Genomic DNA, 19,384 nt, shown 5'->3' with positions numbered 1-19,384 from the left:
ACTTGAATCGGCCACTAGCAACTACGAATCTCTAGCGGCGCGCAGTCGGTATGCAGGAACGGCGAGGCCCAGCGCCTAAGCACATCAGCATCACGAAGAGAGAGGGAATCTTGGAATATGAGAGGCAGCATCGAAGCTAGATTCAGCGAGGCAGATGTAACGTTTGAACCATATCCATGATCGTCTAGGGGGGGATCAGACAAAATGCAAAGCATGCAAGAGCACTCGTGTCTACCTACACAAGGGCTTCCCACTTCAAAAACCACTCCCCCAACAAGTCACAGCAATGCCCCATCAGCGACCAAACCATGCTTTGCCACAGGACGTCTCTCACGAACATCGAGTTGCGGCCCTTTTACCGTAAACCTCCTCCCCACATCCACCACACCCAATCTCACCACTCACCACTCACCACTCACCACTCAACCTCTCCTTCTCTCTTCACCGCAACAACCCTCTCACCCCGTTTCACATTCTCATACCACCCCTAACCATCGAATCCGCCCAGACTAGCCTTACAGGGCACTCAAATCCAACGGCACGCTGCTCCCCCTCCCAGCACGATACCGCCTCGGCCCACCCACAAAACTCCTGGGCTTTGGGAAATTATCCTCGCCGTGGAACTTCCACCGCGTGTCCTGAACTACATAGCGGCTGCCGCCGCCCGCTCCGGCCTGCGCGGCGGCAGGAGACCCATTCGAGGGCGAGTGCCCACGGCCCGGACTGGGCGTCTTGCTGGCGCCTCCGCCGTTTGGCGTGAGAGTGAAGTTGCTTGGGTCGAGCATCGAGAGCATCGACGATCGCCCTGATGCGCTTGACGCAGAGTGCGAGATGGGGGGGGGTGGTGGTGGAGTTGGTGCTGCGGATGGTGGCGGGGGCGGTGCCGGCGCTGCGGAAGGCGGAGGCGGAGGGGGAGGAGGAGGAGGAGCGGACGCCGGTGGTGGGGAGCTCGGAGGTGCTGAGCGGGGTGGTGCGCTGGGAAGCGGAGGAGGTGGTGGTGGAGGGGGTGCTGCGCCTGGAGGTGGGGCAACGCTGGATGCAGCGCGGATGGCTGCCTGTGCCGCGATACTCTGCGAGATGCTGCTTGTTGATGCCGATGGCGGGGGTGGAGGTGGTTGTGACCGCGCCGGGGCAGGCGGCGGTCGTGGGGCTGCGGATGGAGGAGGCGGCGGCGGGGGAGCTGGAGGAGGTGACAACGCTGAGGAGGGAGGCGGGGGTGCTGGCGCGCCAGGTAGAGGCGGGGCCGCAGAAGAGACGGTTGAAGAAGGTTTCCTAGACCCAGGAGGCGGCGGAGGCGGCTTCTTGCCGACCGGAGGGGGTGGCCCCTTTTTTGGGATATTCAAGCTCGGAGCGCTGGATGCACCTGGGAAGGACGGCCTGCCAGGAATGGGCGGAGCAGGCGCGGCGGGTGGTCTTGGAGCGGATCGCGGGAGTGCCTCAGAATCAGAGAGATAAGTGGCGTCTCGACTTGCTAAACGCGGTCAGTTGCGCACCCATGAAGGCGGCACGCGGGCTGTCACTTACCTCCCGTGTCTACGCCACCCCCCGTCTTCCGCAGCTTCGGCATACCCCCGGCAAACAGACCGGCTAACTGTGGTGGCCCGTCGCTTGATGCCGCCGGTTGCGTTCGGTCGCTTTGATCGCTGTTGCTCCTCGCTCGGAGTCCGGGAGCGGGAGGGGCAAGGCCACCAGGGTTCTTGGGCAGACCCGGGATAGGAGGTGCGCCGAGGCCAGAGGGGCCCGGGCCGCCAACGGACGACACCTTGCCGATTATCGGTGCGGAGCGATCATTCGTGACGGTCTTCTTCAACGCTTTTCCCTTGGTAATGTCGGCGAGGAGGGCGCCCTGTCCAAGTGTTAGTGTGCTGCTCGGCGGGGTGGTCAGGCGACGCAACGCACTCTCGCCGGCGCGGCAGCGGCTGGTGGCGGAGGTGGAGGTGGAGGGGGTGGCCCGCCAAAGCCGGGTGGCGGAGGAGGCGGCGGCGGAGGAGGAGGAGGCATGGTGGGTTGGGCTCCGAGTCGGTGGCTCTCGGGAGGGTTGCGAGACGAGCGTTCGGCACCTTATTGTCGGCTGGCTATAGGAGCAACTAACGTAGTGTGGGAAGGGAAACTGGAATAGTCGGAGTTTCGGATTGATTACGGCGTTCCCTGCATATGACAAGAACCGGGAGGGTCAAGAATGTCGAAGGGTCGAGAAGGGCACGCACTCGTTTGCAGCCTGGTGTTGAAGAGTTGATGGTTCGTTGCCTTGAACAAGTCTGCGTCACTGCTGGACTGGGCTGTGGTTGTCGGGCGCAGAGACGTGGGGACTGTGGAAGAGTAAAGTGCTTGGCGCCGAGAGCATTCGACGTCGAATACTCCGTACTCTGTACTGCCCCCTTATTTGCATATCTGCTGCAAGGGTCTATGGGGCTTATGCTCAATTGAATTCCTGCAAGGATCTGCACTATCACCTTCCAGGTTAGCTCACAAGCTCTCTTTGAACCTCAAATCGAGCTTCGTTTCATCTTCTTCAGCATCGCCGACTTGGACACGTTCAGGTCACCAGAGTTTTCGCTCCTTTGTTATTCTATCGTGTTGGCAACCATTGTTTGCCCAGAGTTTCTGAACCTGGTCCTGACACTACACCACACCTGCCAACCGATCACCCAGTTGCGATCAGACACTTATATCGAGACGCTGAACTTCAAACGGGATACAAGATTTTCACAATTTCAGCATCACACGGTCACAAACTGCTGCATCAGGAGTCATGCTACGCCGGACGTTCTCACCCACCTCGGGCCGCCGCTTTTGCCAGGCCTGTGGTCTGGCCTCCGGACGAGAGTGGGTACCACCCGCCCGCCGCTCCGCGATGGCTCCGTCTCCCACCAGACGCCCTGTTGACGGGTCCCCGCCATTTCCTATCTGGGTCGTCGTTACCCGCTCCTTCACCACCTCGCAGGCGTGCCCAAAGTCGAAACAGCTGCAGAATTCCCCGAGTCCGCAGAGCCCGGAAGCTTCGCAAACCAGATTCGGCAGGACAGCTGCGGCGGTAACATACCAACCCCCCAGCTTAGACTCAGCAACAGTCATTGCCAGCGTGGACCGCGTTATGAGGGGCTTCATGGGTCCCTCTGGCATTCCATCTGAAGAGACAACTCTTATGGCTCTGCGGTCACTTGCACAGATTGACGTGAGGCCACTGCCAGACGCAGGAGAACGCCGCTCCGAAGAGGCTGCCGCCGAGACTCGCAGACCGGCCTCGCAACTTCTGGGACTGGAAGGCATGAACCTGAAATCTGGGGAGACGGCCCGCCCCCAGAACACCCCTTCACAACGGGCCCAGGACGTGATCGACAAGGTTTCGGAGGCCGCATACACAATCGTTACCCAACCGGCAGTTGTCCTCACCGGGAAAATCCTCGAAGAGTATGTCCGGCTTCAAGCACGTCTTGGTAGGCCAGAGAGCTTGCCGCAGGTCCTCGATCTATATGCGAGCAAGCCCACGCCAAAGCTGGTGTCGGGGACCATCAAGTACGTCGAGCGCAACCCCAACAAGGCAGATAGCGCTGTTGATCCCGCCATCGCCGAGGCAGCCTTGGATGCCGCCATCGAGGCCAAGGATCTGCCCGCCGCAATCGGCATCCTGGAAAACACCTACTCGGCACGGGCGTTTCTGCGGTCCAAGCTCATCAAAAAGGCATTGCTCCCAGGCTTCGCCGTTGCTGGTACCCCCGTGGCTATTTACTACATTGCAACCGAGCTGGCGCAGCTGCAGCACGCCCTCCAACCCCATATTGCCACTGGTTTCGCCTTTGCGGGCGCCCTATGCTACGTGGGCTTCACGGCCACCATCGGCATGGTGGCTCATTTCACGGCCAACGATCAGATGAAGCGGGTGACCTGGGCATCCGGCACCCCGCTTCGCCATCGCTGGCTTTACGAGGAGGAGCGCGCCGCCCTCGACAAGATCGCCTGCTCTTTTGGTTTCTCGGAGGAGCATCGGTACGGCGAAGAGGAGGGGGAAGAGTTCCTGTGGCTCCGAGAATATATACTGAGCAGGTCCATGATCCTCGATGCCGTTGATCTCATGCCGGGCATGAACTAAATCTAAGATTACGGCCAGCTGGGCGGTCGGACCCGTGGAGGCAACAGAAAGGCGGCAGCAGATGACGGAGACGTGACTCGGGCTGTGCGCTTCGTGGGACCCAGCACGGCTTGGCGCGCTGCGCCGACACATCTTGCGGAAAGTCTGATCGTCACCATTCGGACCCGGCCACTCTTGGCCCAGCGACTTTTCTGACCGCTGTCGCGAGCGATCGGCCGTGGGGCGCCAGCTCTGCCGCATTCGGCCGTGGCTTGCCAAGGAGTTGTGGAGCAAAATATCAATCTACTCTGTGCATGCCAAACCGCCGAGATGGGATCCATGACCATTCATCTCGATTGCTGTGCAAGGCTCTTTTCTGCAGCTTTCCATGATTTCGCCCGTACAGAAGCTCAAGTGATGATGTCCTAGTGGAGCTCACGGTCAAAGAGAAACCCCCGGGCCCCCGTTACACATTGCCGTTTCCCACGTCCCAACAGCGCACGCCCCCCGGGGAGAGAGGGTGTTTGTTGACGGTCGATGCACCCCTGCCAACAGTAACCCAGGCAGTTTCGGCTCTTCCCATGTATCTATCAGTTTTCTGGGGTCGGTGCCTTCGGGTGTGGCTGCAGAGTTCTGCGGCAGGGAGATATCGAAGCCCTGTCAAGACGGATATTCATCTGCGCTTCACTCGGTTTCCTTTCCGTCATACAGCAGCCATCATTGCTTCATGATATAAACCCTCCGGCGGACCCCATCCCCCTGGTCCTTGAAATCAGAAGCAAACCATCACAGGCAGGGCTCCCGACACTAAACCGGAGAATTATTATAGTGCTGTGGACACAAATTACACTATCTCCAGAACGATCTTACCACTCTTCACAACTGACTTCGTTTGTTCTTCACCTCTGCGCTACTCGCGGTTCTTCCCCCTTTCCTTTTCCATCCTCCAGCCTAGCATGGCCGGCGGGTTTGATCCTATCGACCCGGAACGGTGCGAGCACTATGCCGGCTTCGCTTCCCACCTGGACCGGACCTCTTTTGACTTCATCTATTGGTTCCTCTTTGCCCTGGTTATAGGCATGCTCTTTTTGGCATCATGGAAATACAGCGGGTTCGTGGCTCTCTCTTTCTCTTTCGGATACCTATCTGCACCGAAACTGACATGCTCCTTCCTTCCTCGCATTCTAGGGACCTCGACAAGATCAACCTCCAAGGCCTGGAGCCCGGAACTCCCAGGTACAGGAACATCATGACAAAATGCATGGTCATCTGCGGGATCTATTCCGCCATTTCAGTCGTCGCTGTCGTCATGGAGGTGTATGCCCTGATGGCGTTGCAGTTTTGTGACGGCGAGGACCTCATGCCGCTATACTGGTCAACTTGGACCATGATGCAGGTCGGGTCCGTCATTGCCATACTTGGCATCATGCTCGCCGTCTTCAACAGTCTGCGGGGGAGAAAGAACCCGTAAGTTCGCTGCAGCCCGTTCCCAAGCCCACGCGGACGGCAAATAAATGCAAGGTCAGTCCTGGCTAACATGGGTCTTCTTGCCTGCAGACCATGGGCTCTGGCCCTGGGCACGCCGGTTTTAGTTGTTGCAGGCATTGGCCATGCCGTCCACGGAGCCGTGCACCGGCGCGTTAAAAAAGTGCGATCCCGGAGCCGCGGCAGGAGGAGGGCTGTCTCCATGTCGGGCCACAGTTCTACCGGTCGGCTTGACACGAGCTGCCGCGATGTGCCCATGAGCAGAGAGTACGTCTCTCTCTCCCTCTCTCTCCCTCTCTCTCCCTCTCCCTCCCTCCTCTACCTATCAGCTTCGTACAGTTGAAAAGATTCCCCCGAAAACTGATAGAGATACCCCGCAGACAAACCCTCCGCGCCGACGACAGTGAAAAGGACGAGTCGGAAATCTCGGCCAAGTTCCTCGGCTTCACCCCCGACGGCAACCCTATCATGAAGTTTGCCGACGACGACACACCGCGCAAGATCGAGTGCAACCACGGCGTCGTCGTCGGCCGCGGGGACGGCCATGTCATTATTGCTTTCAAAAAGGCCATGACCATCGTCAATGACCTCACCCCCAACAACAACAACAGCGCCAACAACGCCAACTCGGATCCCACGGTCGCTGCTGAGCGGCCGCCCAGGAGGAGCTTGACCCCTACCCCCAACCCGCCGACGACGACGAGGACGCCCCCGGCCAGCCCACGGTCACCTGTGGTGAGGATCGTCTCGCCGCCCGAACTGGGTCCGGACCTCTCCCCTGTGTGACATGACGAGTCTCCTTTTCTAGGGTCTTTTTTTACAGCTTTTACGTTATGGTCTTTCTTGGGAGTCCATTGGGTTGCGCCTCTTTATGACGTCTCACTCGTTGGTCTTTTCTGTGTGAGCGAGGCGGGCCTGGGCGTCGTGGCATCGCCGATTGGGTTGGTTGGTTGGTTGGGTGGTATAAAAGGTTGTCCTTGGCAAAGGGCAATTGTCTTTCTTTTACCTGGTGGTCTCTGCTTGGGATTACGAGCGTTGGGTTCTCTTTCTTTTTGGAATGGTATTTTATGCGGGCAGGCGAAGGGGAAACGAAAATGGCGGGTGGTTTGTTTTGGTTTTTTTTTTATTCTGGGCATGCACTGGCTGGCAGCACTGGTTCCTGAGCAGTTTCACTTTGTTTTTTCCAAATGTGGAATTTTCTGTGGTATTCCATCATTATACCAGTAGTGGTTTTCATCCTGCATGGCATTGGGGTTTTGAGTGTGTGCACAAACACCTTCCAAATCTTACATCATATCAGTAAAGTCTTGCTACACCAAACGCTGGGAACGGACCGACAGTTTCTCTCGCCATGGCCTTGGCTCGGGTTTCATGTTGTGCACGGGGTAGCAGGACAACGGACGTGTGTGTGTCTGACAACACCAGGCATATGTGCGTTTGAACCTGCAGATAGCGACAGCTCGATTCTTCCTGGAACGAAGCGAAGCAGGAAGTCACATTGGTGCGTAAACTTGTCTCACAAGCCCGTTGCGGTGCCCCTTTTCCATTTCTGGCTCAGCCGGTAACGATACACAGCAACTTGTGCGTTGGAAGGGGGTTTGCCGTATTCGGATGATCGGCGAAGAGCCTCCTTTTCTTCTTCGCAACCTCATCCACAACAAACACACACGCCCTCAGATCAGATCGACTACGGTTCGGTGGAGACGGTATCGTACCAAGTGGTGCAATGCAGAGTAGAGGTACCTTATCCGTATCGGTACACGTACATTCATCACACCTGACACGGCTGGGGGAACTTTTGGTACCGTATAACTGCAAAGATTCAACGGCGAAATCGGGAAGGAGAGAGCAAGTTTTTGTCATTTTGGTTCAACCTGGACAATCAATACCACAGTACGTACGTGTGGGGCGGACGGGTGGTGGTGGTGTGCCTACCTACTTCAGTACTCCGTACACAGTAAACCTTGATGCAAATGTACCGAGAGATAAGGCTTTGCTGCATCTTGGGAGATGCACTGCCGCGGTTGAGCCGAAGATCTGAGAGATCTCCGGTTAGTCTCCCAAGGTCTCGGCGGCAGCATCCGATTCGCCTGCGATAAAAGAGAGGGTCATTGGGGTTGCATCCCGCTAACAGAACGCCCAGACGGAGCGCTGTCGTTGAGCGGGAGCAGCCCGAACGGCTCCGCCTGTCTGTGTTGGGTATAGGGTTGCGAAACGTGTGATGACAGCTGGTTTCGCGGTTATCAGCAGGACAATGACATGGGACTGTCGGCAACAAAGCATGGATTGTGTGGATTGACAAGCCATGCCGGTCAGCACGTGGAGAAACAAAGCCGTGGCTAAGGTCTGCTGATCTATCTTCAATGTCTCGTCGTGTATTGGGCTGACCAAGGGCCTGGGACAGCTGCCCAACCGGAACAGGGGCTACGCGAAGAAAGGATGACGACGTGTCTCGGGTGTTACAGCAGGCATTAAGGCAAGCAAATGGATAATGGGAAAGAAGAACCGAGAATCCGGTGAGGTGGATGGAGGTCGGAAGTCGAGACAAGACTACGGATACTCCGTCCGTTATGGGTTGTAAAACCACGAATAACTCAGCCACCGTTGGCACCCAGGCCAGGGCCAAGACGCGTTCCTCGAGAGGATACGGTACGCGCCAATGGAAGTCCAGCTCGAGCATTTTTGAGCTACAGTGTATGTCGGCATTTGCCTTTGCCCATGTCTGGTGCGGTTCTGCCGGCCCGTCCCAATCATCTTCGGCCATTTTCGTCTCGTCCCTCCCGCACCATCCCACCATCTCCCTTATCAGATCTCCGCAAGCCTCTAATAATCGAAGAAGCCCAATCCTACTCTGTAGCTTGTTTGCCCCGAGAAGCCGCGTACACGCACGGGGACTTGAACTTCACCTCTCCGTGAGCCGCCCCTTGGCGAGTCGTCGCTGCGACAACGGGATTCTATCTTTGCACCGGGGGAAAATGGCGGAAAGACGAGCATGGCAAAGTCGACATCTCCATCTCCTTCCTCTTCTTTCTCCTTCGACTAGGCTCTTCCGGCTCGGCCAATTTGGAGAATTTCACCTGTTAGCCGATCGTCGCTTCGCAATACCGGCCAAGAACTGCCATCTGCCTTGCCTAGTGACACCTCAAGCTTGGTGCCCAGGATCTTGAAGCTCGACTTGGCGGGATCTATGGACCCGTAAAGCGGCACCTGCGCCTTGTACCGCTTTGTCCGGGGCGCATCCGTCGTGGGCAGGTCGAGGGCCAGTTCGCGTTCCTGAAACTCCACTTTGGCGGCCTCTTTGTCAATCTTCTTGAGAAAGAAGGAGGCAATTACCGCTGTCTGGGTCTGGTAGTAATCGTACCTGCGGAGAAAGCGACGGAATAAGCACATTGTCCCGGTTGGGCTGCAGTCGTGTTGGCAGTCAAAGAGCAACTTCCGCCAGCCGCTCAGTGTTGTGCGCAGGCACAGCCATTCTTGGCTGTGTCTTGGCCAGGCGCAGGACTTTGTCCAAGCAGATGCCAAGTGCAGATCGAGGAAACACGGAGCAAACTCACCTAACCGTCTCCAGCAGCTCTTCACCCCCAGCGTCAGGCCCCTTGCCGGTGGCGTCCTTCTTCCCACTCCCCACAAACAAGTGCCGGTCCTTGGTCTTGCAGCCCTCAATCTTCATGAACTGGTCAAACTCCAGTACGCGTCTCTTGCAGCAGGTGTAGCCCTTGCTGCCCTCGTGAAAGATGGGGGCGCCGGGGTGGTGAACGCACTTCTCCCCTTCCCGGCTGGGCCCCTTCTTGTAGGTGACCCCGCAGCCTTTGCGCCGGCAGACCCGGCCATCCGGAATCTCGACTGACTCGTCGTCATCCTCGGAATCTGGGGTCGGCGGGGGCGGGGTGGGTATGTGTTGGGGTGCAGTAATCGGGGCACGAGGCGGGGGTGGAGGGAGATTCGCGGCCGCAAGGAGGGTCGGATCCGCCTCGGCCTTCTCGACCTTGGGTGGCAGATCCGTGGTGCTGTGCTTGCCCTCGGTGCAGGGCTCGATGGCCATGAACTCCTCGAAGGTGAGGACGCGTGGCTTGCAACACCTCCATCCTGCGTGTGAGAAAGTTGTGGTTAGCTTGGCAATCGACCAAAATGCTGTACGTATTCTACATGGAACACTGGCAGGCATAGTTACCTTTTTGTCCTTCGTGAAAAATTGGAGGGCCCGGGTGGTAGCGGCAGATCTCATCTGTATCTGCAAATATCTTGCCGCAACCTTGATGGACACACTTCTGCGCCATGGCCGTCTCTGTTTGACCGCGTCCGACTGACCGAGAGTTAGACGTTTCTGGGAGGCGAAATTACCGAATTGGGCTCACTTTGAGGTGAAATGAAAGTCAATGTTATGGTCCTGTTTGAAGCGAGAAACAACGAGCAGCTGGGTTGAGTTTGTCGCGAGCAAATAGCTACAGGAAAATGGTAGAACTTGGCGTGAGGAAGCTCTCGAAGACAATGGAAGCTTCTCACCCAGAACTGCAGCTCCTCGCTGGGCCCTGGGAGAAGGCGGGGCGGCGAACTCAGTAAATCGCATCCCCGGGCACTCACTAGCCCTGAAACGGACTAGCTCTTCTCAAGAATTATCCGTTTCGTTTTACTCTGTACGGATGTACCTCCGTACTTGAAGAGCCAACTCGCATTCTCAATTTTTCATCCATCTCTCCTACAAGACATTCCCCGTTTCCATCAACATATGACGGTACCGCAATTCTACGTCCCCAAAATGCATGTCACAGGTCGGCTGCTTCAGTCGTGTAGGATAACCCTCTTCACACGCGAGAATTGCGGACTGTGCACCCAGGCGCGCTCAGTGCTGTCCGATGTCTGGGATAGGCGCCCATTTGTGTTTAAGGAGGTTGATATCGTCAAGCCCGAGTCAAAAGGCTGGCGAGACCTGTACGATTTTGACGTGCCCGTGGTGAGTTAACCCAGCCAAGCAGGAACTAACCGCAGACACTCCGCGGCTGTCTCTCCGCTGTTGGTCTCCCACATGCTCAACCATCACTCAGATTCATATCAGCAAGGCTCAGTCGCCAGAAGAGGACCCGAAGCAATCAACAAAGGCAGTAAAACTCATGCACAGGTTTACCGTTGACGAGGTCATGGAAAAGATGGACTCGGTTGAGAAGTGACAGAACCGCCCTTGCTCGGTTGTTGTCGGGAGCCAAGACGACACAGAGTACTTTGGTGATATCAATGGGGAAGAAACTCCGAAGCCATGGCCAAGAACGTTGTTCAACACCCCTCCGTCGAGCATAACTCAGTTACACGCCTAATTCGAACCGCCCTTAGCTCCTTTCGCTTCACCCCGAGCAACGGCCAGCGTGCCGGCCATCGCGGCCCACAGCGTTGAGTAGTCGGTTGCGACGCTGATCATGTGAAACCCCTTATCGGCACACTCCCTCGCCTCCTCCCCAGAGCTGCAGTATATGCCGCACTTCTTGCCAGCTGCCACGGTTGCCTTCAGAATCCGGCCGATGGCTTGGTCCAGCTCGGGGTCCATCTTGCCGTTGATGATTGGGTGGTCGATGTTGTTCCCCAGGTCAAATGGCCCAACGAACACGACATCAACGAGCGGCGCTATCTCTTCCACCAAATCCAGCGCTTCTTGTGTCTCGATCTGCACCATGGTCAAGAGGCTTCCGTTTGCTTGCTGCAGATAGTCTGTCATAGTCAACCCGGGCCCGAAGTTCTGCAGCACAAACGGAGAACCAAATCCGCGCTGCCCTTCTGGCGGGAATTTAGCCGCGGCAACCACCGCTTTCACCTCGTCAACGGTCCGAATAAGGGGGACAAGAATCTGGAAATGGGTTAAATGACGGCTGACCTCGGACGGGGTACACTCATCAGGGTCATTCCTACGCCGTGTGCCCCGGTATCCAAGGCTCCTGGCTGTGGAGTCAGTGCCAGACAATTGTTGGCCGCAAAGCTGGGTTGGACGCTCACGTTTCACCATCCACGGGTGGAGGTCTGGTAGGCGGACGATCGGCGAAACGCCCAGAGCAGCGATGGCAGGAACCGCTTCATGCATGGCAGCATCTGCAAACGCCATTATCAGCTCGGTTGGTTGCTACGGGAGGGATAGATTGCAAATGTAGGGTCCCAGAGACGCGGCTCTGGACGGGCTGGCTCCCTACCATCAATGTTGCCGTGTTCGCAGTCCACCATAACCCAGTCGGCCCCCGCGCGGGCTAGCACTCTCGAGAGGTTGGCCCCAGGCAGCATCTGCCAGAACCCCATGGCCGGGCGGTTTCCCTGGCTCAGGACCTGTTTCAGCCGGTTGGATGTCAACATGTTGGACATGTTGGCACCCGTTTCTGCAGTGGATATTGAACGAGGCGGCTGGTTGAACAGGGTACCGGCCAGCCAAGACGACGGCACGGGATGACGACAGATGACGGCTTTGTAGAATGGCCTGCTCCAGAATCGAGACGATGTTTGGATCATCACAGATCCCAGAACCTACCAGGTCGACAGGTCTACTACCAAAGACAGCGTCGTGGGTTGGGGACAGACATATTGTTTGTGCGACTCTCAGTTCCCCATGGCGGGGTCTCAGTAGTCCCCGCATCTGTTGGGCAGCAGCTGAGCAGATCGCAGGTGTCAGCTTCGCACATAAGCTCCAGCTTGCCTTTTTCTGGCAGCCCGCATCTCAAGCTCTCGAATAGCAGCTCCAGCTGGACAAGATATGCGCCCGAAGGATCCGAGGTTGGCTGCGGGAGTGGCTTTTGCCAAGCCGCGGTCCAACGACTTGTGGAAGTCATGTATCCGTAGCTCCGTACGGATCGCACGTATTCGACCGAACGTACACGCAAGCTTCGCAGAAACCGTTTCCTGCCCTACACGTGGTGTCGGAAGCACATCGAGCTACATCTCAACAATGCCCGAATGGCGTCGCCGTGGACCATACGATGCCGCCTTCTCCGGCTTTGGGTTTCTATTTCCTCAATTCCGACACCGGAGGGCGCCTTATCTTCGACACTCCGTGCAGCACTGCAGCTGAACACTATTTGATGTGATTTGCGACATGCTACGGTAAGGTAGTAACCGATCTGTCTATTGGAGGGAGTTGATTTCGGGCCAACAAAATCAACAGTGCCGGCCAAGATCCGTCATTCCGAGACCATATTACGACTCCCCTCGGAGAGGACGCTGCTCATCCAGCGGGTTGGCGCCGAGCCTCATTGTTCCGGATTCAGCCAGCACATGCCGTCTGGGAAAGCAATAAAATCTCTAGCGGGAGCTTGCACATATGGCGTGGGGATAAGCTTTTCATGGGGGATGTGCACGTCGACATCAGTGGCTTGCTTGGCTGCCGCATCTTGTGCCGTCCCGTTCGACGTGTCTCTTGCTGGGCCCAAGAGGCCCCAAGTTGGCAGGTTATTGGCAGGTTTCCCATTTGACGTGCCGAAACTGTCACGACAAGCTCGGAAGGCCCAGCTTTGATCTATAACCAGCCCTACTAACAGATCCCACCACCCCCTGGAGCTGGGTGCATCTATTGTTCCAACACCCCCGAGGGCGGCCGGTTGGTGCAGAAACCTCAACTCGGCCTTGATATTTCGAGTGGTTGGTTATTACACGCAGGATGCCGCGTCTTCTCCGGCGGCTAACCTCCGTCCTTTCAGTTTTCCGGACTCGGAAGGTCGATGGTCGGTTCGTCTCCGTGCATGTGTCGTCCGGACCTGGTCTGCTTTTAGGCTGGCGATGACCTCGTTCCTACGGCAAATTTTCCGGATTCCCGTGTCGTTGGCGTAGTGACATCTTCCGGGGGTTGAGTTGATTAACTATCTTGCAGGCTTACTTTCTTGCTGGGAGGCCTTCGAGCTTAAAATCCTGCCAATGCCCTTATGGCCTGGCTTGACAGGGGGACGGAGGTCTTAAGCACGGAACTTGGCCACTCAATAAGATCACTATCTTCTACATGTGCTTGTAAGGATGGAAAGGCCTTGCCTTTCTCCCACCAATTGTTCTCCAAGGTCACCCCTCCCCCACCTCGTCCCCGTCCTCCTTCAACTCATTCTCTCCCGGGCCAACGCCCAACTCCGCTCGGGCTGCTCCCAGTCCCATTCTTCCGGTTCGGCTGGCTGGCGCGTTCCGTCCTTGGACCGCTCGACCTGCCGCCCATCGACATATGGGTGCGGATAGAGGCCATCTACAAAGTACGGCCGCGGGCCGTTGTCGCATTTCCCTGCAGGTGCTTGTACTGGCGTGCCGTTGTGTCATCCAGTCGCTTGTTCCTCATGACATGGTAGCTGTTCGCGCGCTTGACGATCCCGTGAATCGGTTGATGAGGGTCTTGCGAGAAACTGGCTTCGTAGAGTCTTTGTGGTCGCATTCATCCCGAGACATGGAGGAAGGGATCGTAGCAGATGAGCGCGTACGGCCGGCGGCTTGGCGGCAGCTTGATCACGCTCATGTGTACGGCGAAAAGGGGTCAGTTCAATGTTGGTGCCTGGCTGCTTCCGCCACGGCCTTGGTGACTTTTTTTTCCGAGAGGGGTTGTGCCCAAGGGTTGACATTGAAGAGTATCAACACTCCGAGTAGGCTCTTAATTTGGCGCAGAGTGGAAGCGTACGCCGGGCCATGGTCGTCTGCAGGGCCGCGCGGGTCTCGTCGTCTATGTGGCATTCTCTGACTTCGGGCATTATAGAATGAAAGTCAGGAATGTGTAGGGCGCGTTGGCAAACAAGGGCTTCCAAGCGAGAGGATTGGATTACATCTATTCTCTGTCTCGGCGTTGCGCTCATGTCTCTTCCTGTTCTCGAGGGTGCCCAACCCTTGGCTCCTTTCCTGTTAACTTAACCGTGCCTTTGGTCTGGCCTTGGAGTGAAGATGGAGTCCGGACAACCGTGGATCTTGGGTCAAGGCGTCTCATCTCTCGAGGCTCGAGAGTTCGAGAAACTTACAAGGTTTGATATGGAGCAGCACCCTTCGATCCGGCTTGGTTGAGCTCCTGGAATGGTGTGCTGACATGCATTCGAAGCCTTTCGTTAGGTGAGGGAGAAGGAAGAGAAGAAGGAAACCAGGAAGAAAAAAAGAAAGGAGGAAGGCAGCATTACTATGCATGGAGTTGTACTCCGTACTTCAAGCAAGAATACCCAGCCATAGATGGACTCCGTATCCTTTCAACTGAAGCTTTGTCCCAGTCCTTCCGGTGGGCGCCACCCAGTGGTATATGTAGCAGGTCCCGGTTCCCAACCCTCAACGACCACCGCTGAGTGGCCTAACAGTCATCAGCGGTGGTCGCCCCTCCCAGGGCTTGGTGGTGAGTCTTCTCGGTTACGACCGAGAGGTCACCAGTTCAGCTCCAAGACCCGCCGGGCGCGCCCTTCCACGAAGTAAACCCTCCCGAAAATTTCGAAGCCGACTACCTCTCTTACACGATAGTGCAAAGGGTTAGCTGGTAAACTTTTGCTGTTTTGTTCCCCCAACTCAAGAGATTCTAAATATGAATAGCAGTTTTGAACTTCATGTTTGGGTTGTGTCGGTATCTCATGTCTGGTGGTGGAAGCAATGGGATAGCAGCTGTATACTTTCACAGTGCGTTACCTTACTCACATTATTGCGCGTCAAAATCCGTGTCTATGGTCTCTCGTTGTTCCTGGAAGATTGTCGATGTTTCCGTTTGTCTTGGGCTCTGGCAGCAGTTGGTTGCTAAGGGGGTTGACGCTAGGAAGGATTACGGATATACACGAAGACGCCCCGCTTAACGTTGGTATCTTGATAGTTGATAATAAAGATAACTTGCATATCCGACTTTCGGCCCCGTTAAACTGAAGGACCCCACTCAATATAACGAAACACGGGTAAGCTTCACAGCTTCGGAGCTTGGTCTGGATTGGGTTGAACTTGGAAGAGGCACTTGCTTGCGACGGGAACGAAAACACGACCAATTCCGTTGCGCAGGCCAAGCAACAACTTGTGCGTCAGATCTCGCAGAGTTGCTCCATCGGTTTGATCTGTCTGCAGCTCGGGGTGGGAGTGACCCGTCGCGATCGACCGTCGCAATGTCGCTGAACGCCTATGTCGACAGTAAGCGAGAAGGCTTCCCCCTTAACCGCTGTTCCCCCCATATTTAGCTAATGACATGCCGCTAGAGAAGGTGTGCATAATCACCACCGACGGGCGCAATCTTGTCGGCGTGCTGGCAGCCCACGACTACACCACCAACCTGGTACGCCCCCGCCATCTCCTCCTTCCTCTTGTCGCTAATTCCCTTCACCCTGGACATCCGAACATCCAAAACTAAGAATAATATTCCCGACTCTTCAGGTCCTGAAGAATACGGTTGAGCGCGTGATCCGCAGCCCCGAGGACGGCGAGCCTTCGGCCGAGGTGCCGCTGGGGCTGTACATTATCCGGGGCGAGAATGTGTGCCTAGTGGGGCTGGTGGACGAGGCGCTCGATGCCAGCATCAACTGGACCGAAGTGAAAGGCGCGCCGATTGGGACGACAAAACACTAGAACCGCTTCCTTGCGCTTTCATCCTGGGCGTCGGAGCGAGCAAGCGATGCGTGGAGGCGCCCGCTGGTGGCTCGAGTTCACGGCATGCGGCAAGCGGGCATCCTGTACAGACGATGGGGAGGGGGAGCACCGGAGAGTAACATGGCGCCCTGTTGGGTTTGGATGTGTGGAGAGACCAACATGTTCCAGGGGATGGGAGGATTCCTCCTTTCTGCGCACCTGCTTTTGGGAATTTGGAAGTTGCCCGGGTGCCGTCCAAGGGTATGCCTCTCACAGAACACTCTCTTTGAAGCCCTCACGAATGGTTGCTGACAGTCGGAGAGAGGGCTGGACGCTCGGTATTTACATCGACATCAAAGAAAAGATACCCTACAATGAGAAAAAAAAACAAATCTATGGAACCATGGTCTATATCTCATCTAGGCGAAAACCTTCTTCAGGAGCACGTCCGCAAAGATGTCCCGACCAGGCGACTCCAGCATCCTGTTGATCCTGTTGCCCTTGCGCACGCTCAGCCAGCCCATAGTGTCGCCCGGCACCTCGTCCACCGTGACGGCATCCATCGGGTCTGCCGGGTGTGTCCGCACCGTGCTGTCCTTCTCGGCAGGCTTGGCCCGGGCGCGCCGGTCAATGACGTGCATACCCATGGTCCACTGCCCGCACGTCTCGATGCGGATGTCCTCGGGCTTGGGCACCGTCTTCCACGCCGGGTCGTCGCGCGTCAGCATGTACCAGATGCACAGGGGATCGTGCAGGGACAGGCCCTCGTTGTGGCCCTCGCCGAGCATCGAGTCGATCTTGTCAAAGGTGCCGTTCATGAAGGTGTCGGTCCACTGGGCGAGCGGGCTCCCGGCCTCCTTGAGCGGCTGGATCCGGTCGTTGAAGGCGCACCGCCTGAGCTCGTGCGGGGTGGTGATGTCGAGCGGGAAGAGCGTCAACTTGAGCTGGCGGGAGAGCTTGTCCGGGTAGGGGGACAGGAAGGATTTGCCGTGGATCATGGGCGGCATGGTGGAGGAGGGGACAGGCGAGGTCAGGGCATAGACGCGGGCAGCGGCGACGGCGTCGGCGAGGCAGTTGAACTCGGCACACGGACTGACGTTGCCCTCCACTCCCACAGCACCTCCCATCACCACGAGCTCCTTGACACGTAGGAAGGTCTCCGGGTCGTCGGATGCCGCCAGAGCAACGTTGGTCAGGGGTCCGATGGCAACGATCGAGACCGTGTTCTCTGGCTCCTCTTTCAAAATCCGGAGCATCTCCTTATGAGCAGGGGTCTTGCTCGGGGTGAAGAACCTCGAATACGACGGCGGCTCGGCCGAGCTGGTGGACTCGCTTGGGACGTCCTCAAACAGACTGCGCCAGGCGTCGGTCGGGGATAAGTGGGGGTGCTGTCTGATGGATTAGCGGTCTATGGGAGGCTGAGGAGGGACTGTTGTCTCACGTACTTTATCGTGGACGCCATGTAGGCCGTCAGCGCCGTCTGGATCTATCAGCCTCGTCTTCCACCACCTCCGTGGAATGTACGGGCACTCACGGAAATGATCAGCGACAAGCTCCTCGTCCTCGAGGGCATGCTGGGCGCCGACAGCCACAATAGGTATGTAGGCATTCAATGCGCCATAGGTGGGCTTGCCCGTGGACTGGCGCCAGGTCATTTCCTTCTCAAGCACGTGGAACAAGGCCACAACGTTTCGAAGACAACTGGGAGTAACCGTGTCAGAGATGGCAGTACACATGTACAATGTGTGCCAAAAGGGGGGCCAGTGAGAAGGTCGCACCTTTGCAGTGGCACGTTACCGTATGTGACGGAGATCATGACAACCTCGAGCTCCTCAGGCGAGGCGCTGAGGGCCAGCAGCAGGGCCAGGACATCGTCGACACCTAACCTTGTGTTAGCAGCATTCTGGGCGAGCTAAACGATATGATCAACTCGGTACAAGCCAACCTGGGTCAGTATCGATGATGATGCGGTTCTTGGGCGCCATGATATGATAATAATGGAAGGGGTGCGGGGCTGGAGGTGAGTGAGCGAGGGGCACTGCCGTCTCAAAACACCCAACATGCGACGACCGAATGCATGAACTGTGGGGGCGAATGTTCAGAAAACGACTGGCTGTGTGAATGTTAGGTTCTCAACTAGCATGGAAATCTGCTTTCGAGTTTCCCAACTTCTTGGAAGATCAGTGAGGATCCAAAGTCTGTAGTTAGAGACGAGGAAATGTGTGACCAATCTGGTGCCGAGTCCCGTTATCCATTATTTAGGAGATGGACCTTCGCAAATTTCCACGTCGGTCCTCGCCCTCCTCCGAGACCAATTCGACGAATCCACATACAGATGGGACCGGCATAGTACTATTGGATATGTACCCCGGAGTGAGGGACAGGCAGAGATCCCGTTCACATACGTGCAAGCAAGCAAAGGCTCAAGGAAATACAAGCTACAAACAAGTCAGGCTGTGATGCAAAACACCCAGCACTTGGGGTAACCACGAACTCTCGTTTCATCGACTTGGGAGCTTCAATTGCTAAAAGGTATGATCCGGGCAGACCCCACTCATGAGACGCTCACGGACGTACGCAACCGCTGATTCAAGAGCAGTCTAGTATCATGGTGCTCAAATCTGCAAGAGCAGACTTACACACCATATCTCTGACTAGTACTTAAGAATGCCAAATCCGCGCGCCTTCGGGGCTACAATCATTTGCCACTGTATACCTCCTTGAACTTGTTTCCCCTCCATCCAATCGCATGGTTCCCACCTGCCTCATCCTTGTGGTTACATCAAGTCACGTGAGAGCCCGTGGCCAAGCCTCGCTTAACCTCGAACGCAAGCCGTGAACCATGTCACGGCAACTTTTCCGTGAGATTAGCTGGGCTAACGAATGGGGAGCGCCAAAAGAGGAACCGACTTCTGAACACCTTTCACCTGCCAACGCTGGCTGGTTTGCGACCCTCGAGTTACCTCACCACAGACAGTTCCCCTTTTCCTGTTCTCTGTTGCCATTGTTTAGCGCCTGGCCATTGCAGCACACACTTACTCGGGGCCTGTCTCTATCCAACATTTCCGACAAGCAAAACGTCAGTTGATCTCCGATCCTGTCGGCCCCTTCGCAAAGCCAAGCTCGTACCTCAGCCTGGACCTTGTGTTACCTGCGGTCAATCAAGGAATCTGCCATCTTCATCCACCTTCACATTGAACTCTCGCTCACGTCCAAATCTTTATCCGAGTCGGCCGCGTCTCGCTGCCGTCATAGGCGAGCCTGTCGCGTATTCGCCCTTCCAAGAGGGATTGCGAATCCCGCTCCTCATCAAGCCAACCGCGCTCCCCC

At 56.6% G+C, this 19,384-nt stretch overlaps 8 protein-coding genes across 8 annotated transcripts; 4 read left to right on the top strand and 4 right to left on the bottom strand.

The window, feature by feature from the left end:
- Positions 1–131: 131 nt before the first annotated feature.
- Positions 132–2,303, bottom strand: N657DRAFT_638590 (uncharacterized protein). The gene is made up of 3 exons (XM_062791625.1): positions 1,900–2,303; positions 1,525–1,846; positions 132–1,471 (listed from the first exon to the last, which is right to left on the bottom strand). The coding sequence occupies exons 1-3, from the start codon at positions 1,999–2,001 to the stop codon at positions 516–518; spliced, it is 1,380 nt and encodes a 459-aa protein (XP_062651949.1). The 5' UTR covers positions 2,002–2,303; the 3' UTR covers positions 132–515.
- An 803-nt stretch (positions 2,304–3,106) lies between these two features.
- On the top strand, positions 3,107–4,090 carry N657DRAFT_562199 (uncharacterized protein; the record flags this gene model as incomplete). The annotated part of the gene is made up of 1 exon (XM_062788120.1): positions 3,107–4,090. One exon carries the CDS (start codon positions 3,107–3,109, stop codon positions 4,088–4,090), a length of 984 nt encoding a protein of 327 aa, XP_062651948.1.
- A 935-nt stretch (positions 4,091–5,025) lies between these two features.
- N657DRAFT_676002 (uncharacterized protein) lies at positions 5,026–6,340 on the top strand (the record flags this gene model as incomplete). Its single annotated transcript, XM_062795862.1, has 4 exons — positions 5,026–5,180; positions 5,258–5,536; positions 5,627–5,821; positions 5,935–6,340. The coding sequence occupies 4 exons, from the start codon at positions 5,026–5,028 to the stop codon at positions 6,338–6,340; spliced, it is 1,035 nt and encodes a 344-aa protein (XP_062651947.1).
- Positions 6,341–6,541: 201 nt separating this feature from the next.
- N657DRAFT_6676 (uncharacterized protein) lies at positions 6,542–7,278 on the top strand. Its single transcript, XM_062795412.1, has one exon. It carries the CDS (start codon positions 6,742–6,744, stop codon positions 7,117–7,119), a length of 378 nt encoding a protein of 125 aa, XP_062651946.1. The 5' UTR covers positions 6,542–6,741; the 3' UTR covers positions 7,120–7,278.
- N657DRAFT_6681 (uncharacterized protein) lies at positions 7,267–8,472 on the bottom strand. The gene is made up of 2 exons (XM_062795433.1): positions 7,494–8,472; positions 7,267–7,428 (listed from the first exon to the last, which is right to left on the bottom strand). The coding sequence occupies exons 1-2, from the start codon at positions 8,349–8,351 to the stop codon at positions 7,414–7,416; spliced, it is 873 nt and encodes a 290-aa protein (XP_062651945.1). The 5' UTR covers positions 8,352–8,472; the 3' UTR covers positions 7,267–7,413.
- A 121-nt stretch (positions 8,473–8,593) lies between these two features.
- Positions 8,594–11,890, bottom strand: N657DRAFT_651925 (Phosphoenolpyruvate/pyruvate domain-containing protein; the record flags this gene model as incomplete). The annotated part of the gene is made up of 8 exons (XM_062794247.1): positions 8,594–8,915; positions 9,109–9,640; positions 9,726–9,878; positions 10,363–10,376; positions 10,987–11,387; positions 11,450–11,475; positions 11,534–11,626; positions 11,725–11,890. 8 exons carry the CDS (start codon positions 11,888–11,890, stop codon positions 8,594–8,596), a joined length of 1,707 nt encoding a protein of 568 aa, XP_062651944.1.
- A 3,707-nt stretch (positions 11,891–15,597) lies between these two features.
- On the top strand, positions 15,598–16,054 carry N657DRAFT_685767 (Sm-like ribonucleoprotein; the record flags this gene model as incomplete). The annotated part of the gene is made up of 3 exons (XM_062796799.1): positions 15,598–15,622; positions 15,688–15,764; positions 15,863–16,054. The coding sequence occupies 3 exons, from the start codon at positions 15,598–15,600 to the stop codon at positions 16,052–16,054; spliced, it is 294 nt and encodes a 97-aa protein (XP_062651943.1).
- A 266-nt stretch (positions 16,055–16,320) lies between these two features.
- On the bottom strand, positions 16,321–18,090 carry N657DRAFT_638582 (nucleoside hydrolase). Its single transcript, XM_062791624.1, has 5 exons — positions 18,000–18,090; positions 17,833–17,935; positions 17,589–17,755; positions 17,500–17,534; positions 16,321–17,442 (listed from the first exon to the last, which is right to left on the bottom strand). The coding sequence occupies exons 1-5, from the start codon at positions 18,037–18,039 to the stop codon at positions 16,474–16,476; spliced, it is 1,314 nt and encodes a 437-aa protein (XP_062651942.1). The 5' UTR covers positions 18,040–18,090; the 3' UTR covers positions 16,321–16,473.
- Positions 18,091–19,384: the final 1,294 nt, after the last annotated feature.

Source organism: Parathielavia appendiculata (assembly GCF_033297405.1).
Source record: "Parathielavia appendiculata strain CBS 731.68 unplaced genomic scaffold N657scaffold_1, whole genome shotgun sequence".
In the NCBI taxonomy this organism is placed as follows: Eukaryota; Fungi; Ascomycota; class Sordariomycetes; order Sordariales; family Chaetomiaceae; genus Parathielavia; species Parathielavia appendiculata.
Note: the sequence above shows the minus strand (reverse complement) of the source record. Positions and strands in the feature narration are given on the sequence as shown.

Excerpts from the sequence above, each read along its gene's own strand:
- N657DRAFT_6681 (XM_062795433.1), bottom strand. The coding sequence starts at position 8,351 with ATGGTGGGATGGTGCGGGAGGGACGAGACGAAAATGGCCGAAGATGAT.
- N657DRAFT_6676 (XM_062795412.1), top strand. The coding sequence starts at position 6,742 with ATGTGGAATTTTCTGTGGTATTCCATCATTATACCAGTAGTGGTTTTC.
- N657DRAFT_638582 (XM_062791624.1), bottom strand. The coding sequence starts at position 18,039 with ATGGCGCCCAAGAACCGCATCATCATCGATACTGACCCAG. Across the intron at positions 17,756-17,832 it reads GGTAACGTGCCACTGCAAAG|TTGTCTTCGAAACGTTGTGG; the intron begins GTGCGACCTTCT and ends GGTTACTCCCAG. Across the intron at positions 17,535-17,588 it reads GCTTGTCGCTGATCATTTCC|ACGGCGCTGACGGCCTACAT; the intron begins GTGAGTGCCCGT and ends TGATAGATCCAG.
- N657DRAFT_638590 (XM_062791625.1), bottom strand. The coding sequence starts at position 2,001 with ATGCCTCCTCCTCCTCCGCCGCCGCCTCCTCCGCCACCCGGCTTTGGC. Across the intron at positions 1,847-1,899 it reads CCGCTGCCGCGCCGGCGAGA|GGCGCCCTCCTCGCCGACAT; the intron begins GTGCGTTGCGTC and ends ACACTTGGACAG. Across the intron at positions 1,472-1,524 it reads GGGTGGCGTAGACACGGGAG|CAAGTCGAGACGCCACTTAT; the intron begins GTAAGTGACAGC and ends GACCGCGTTTAG.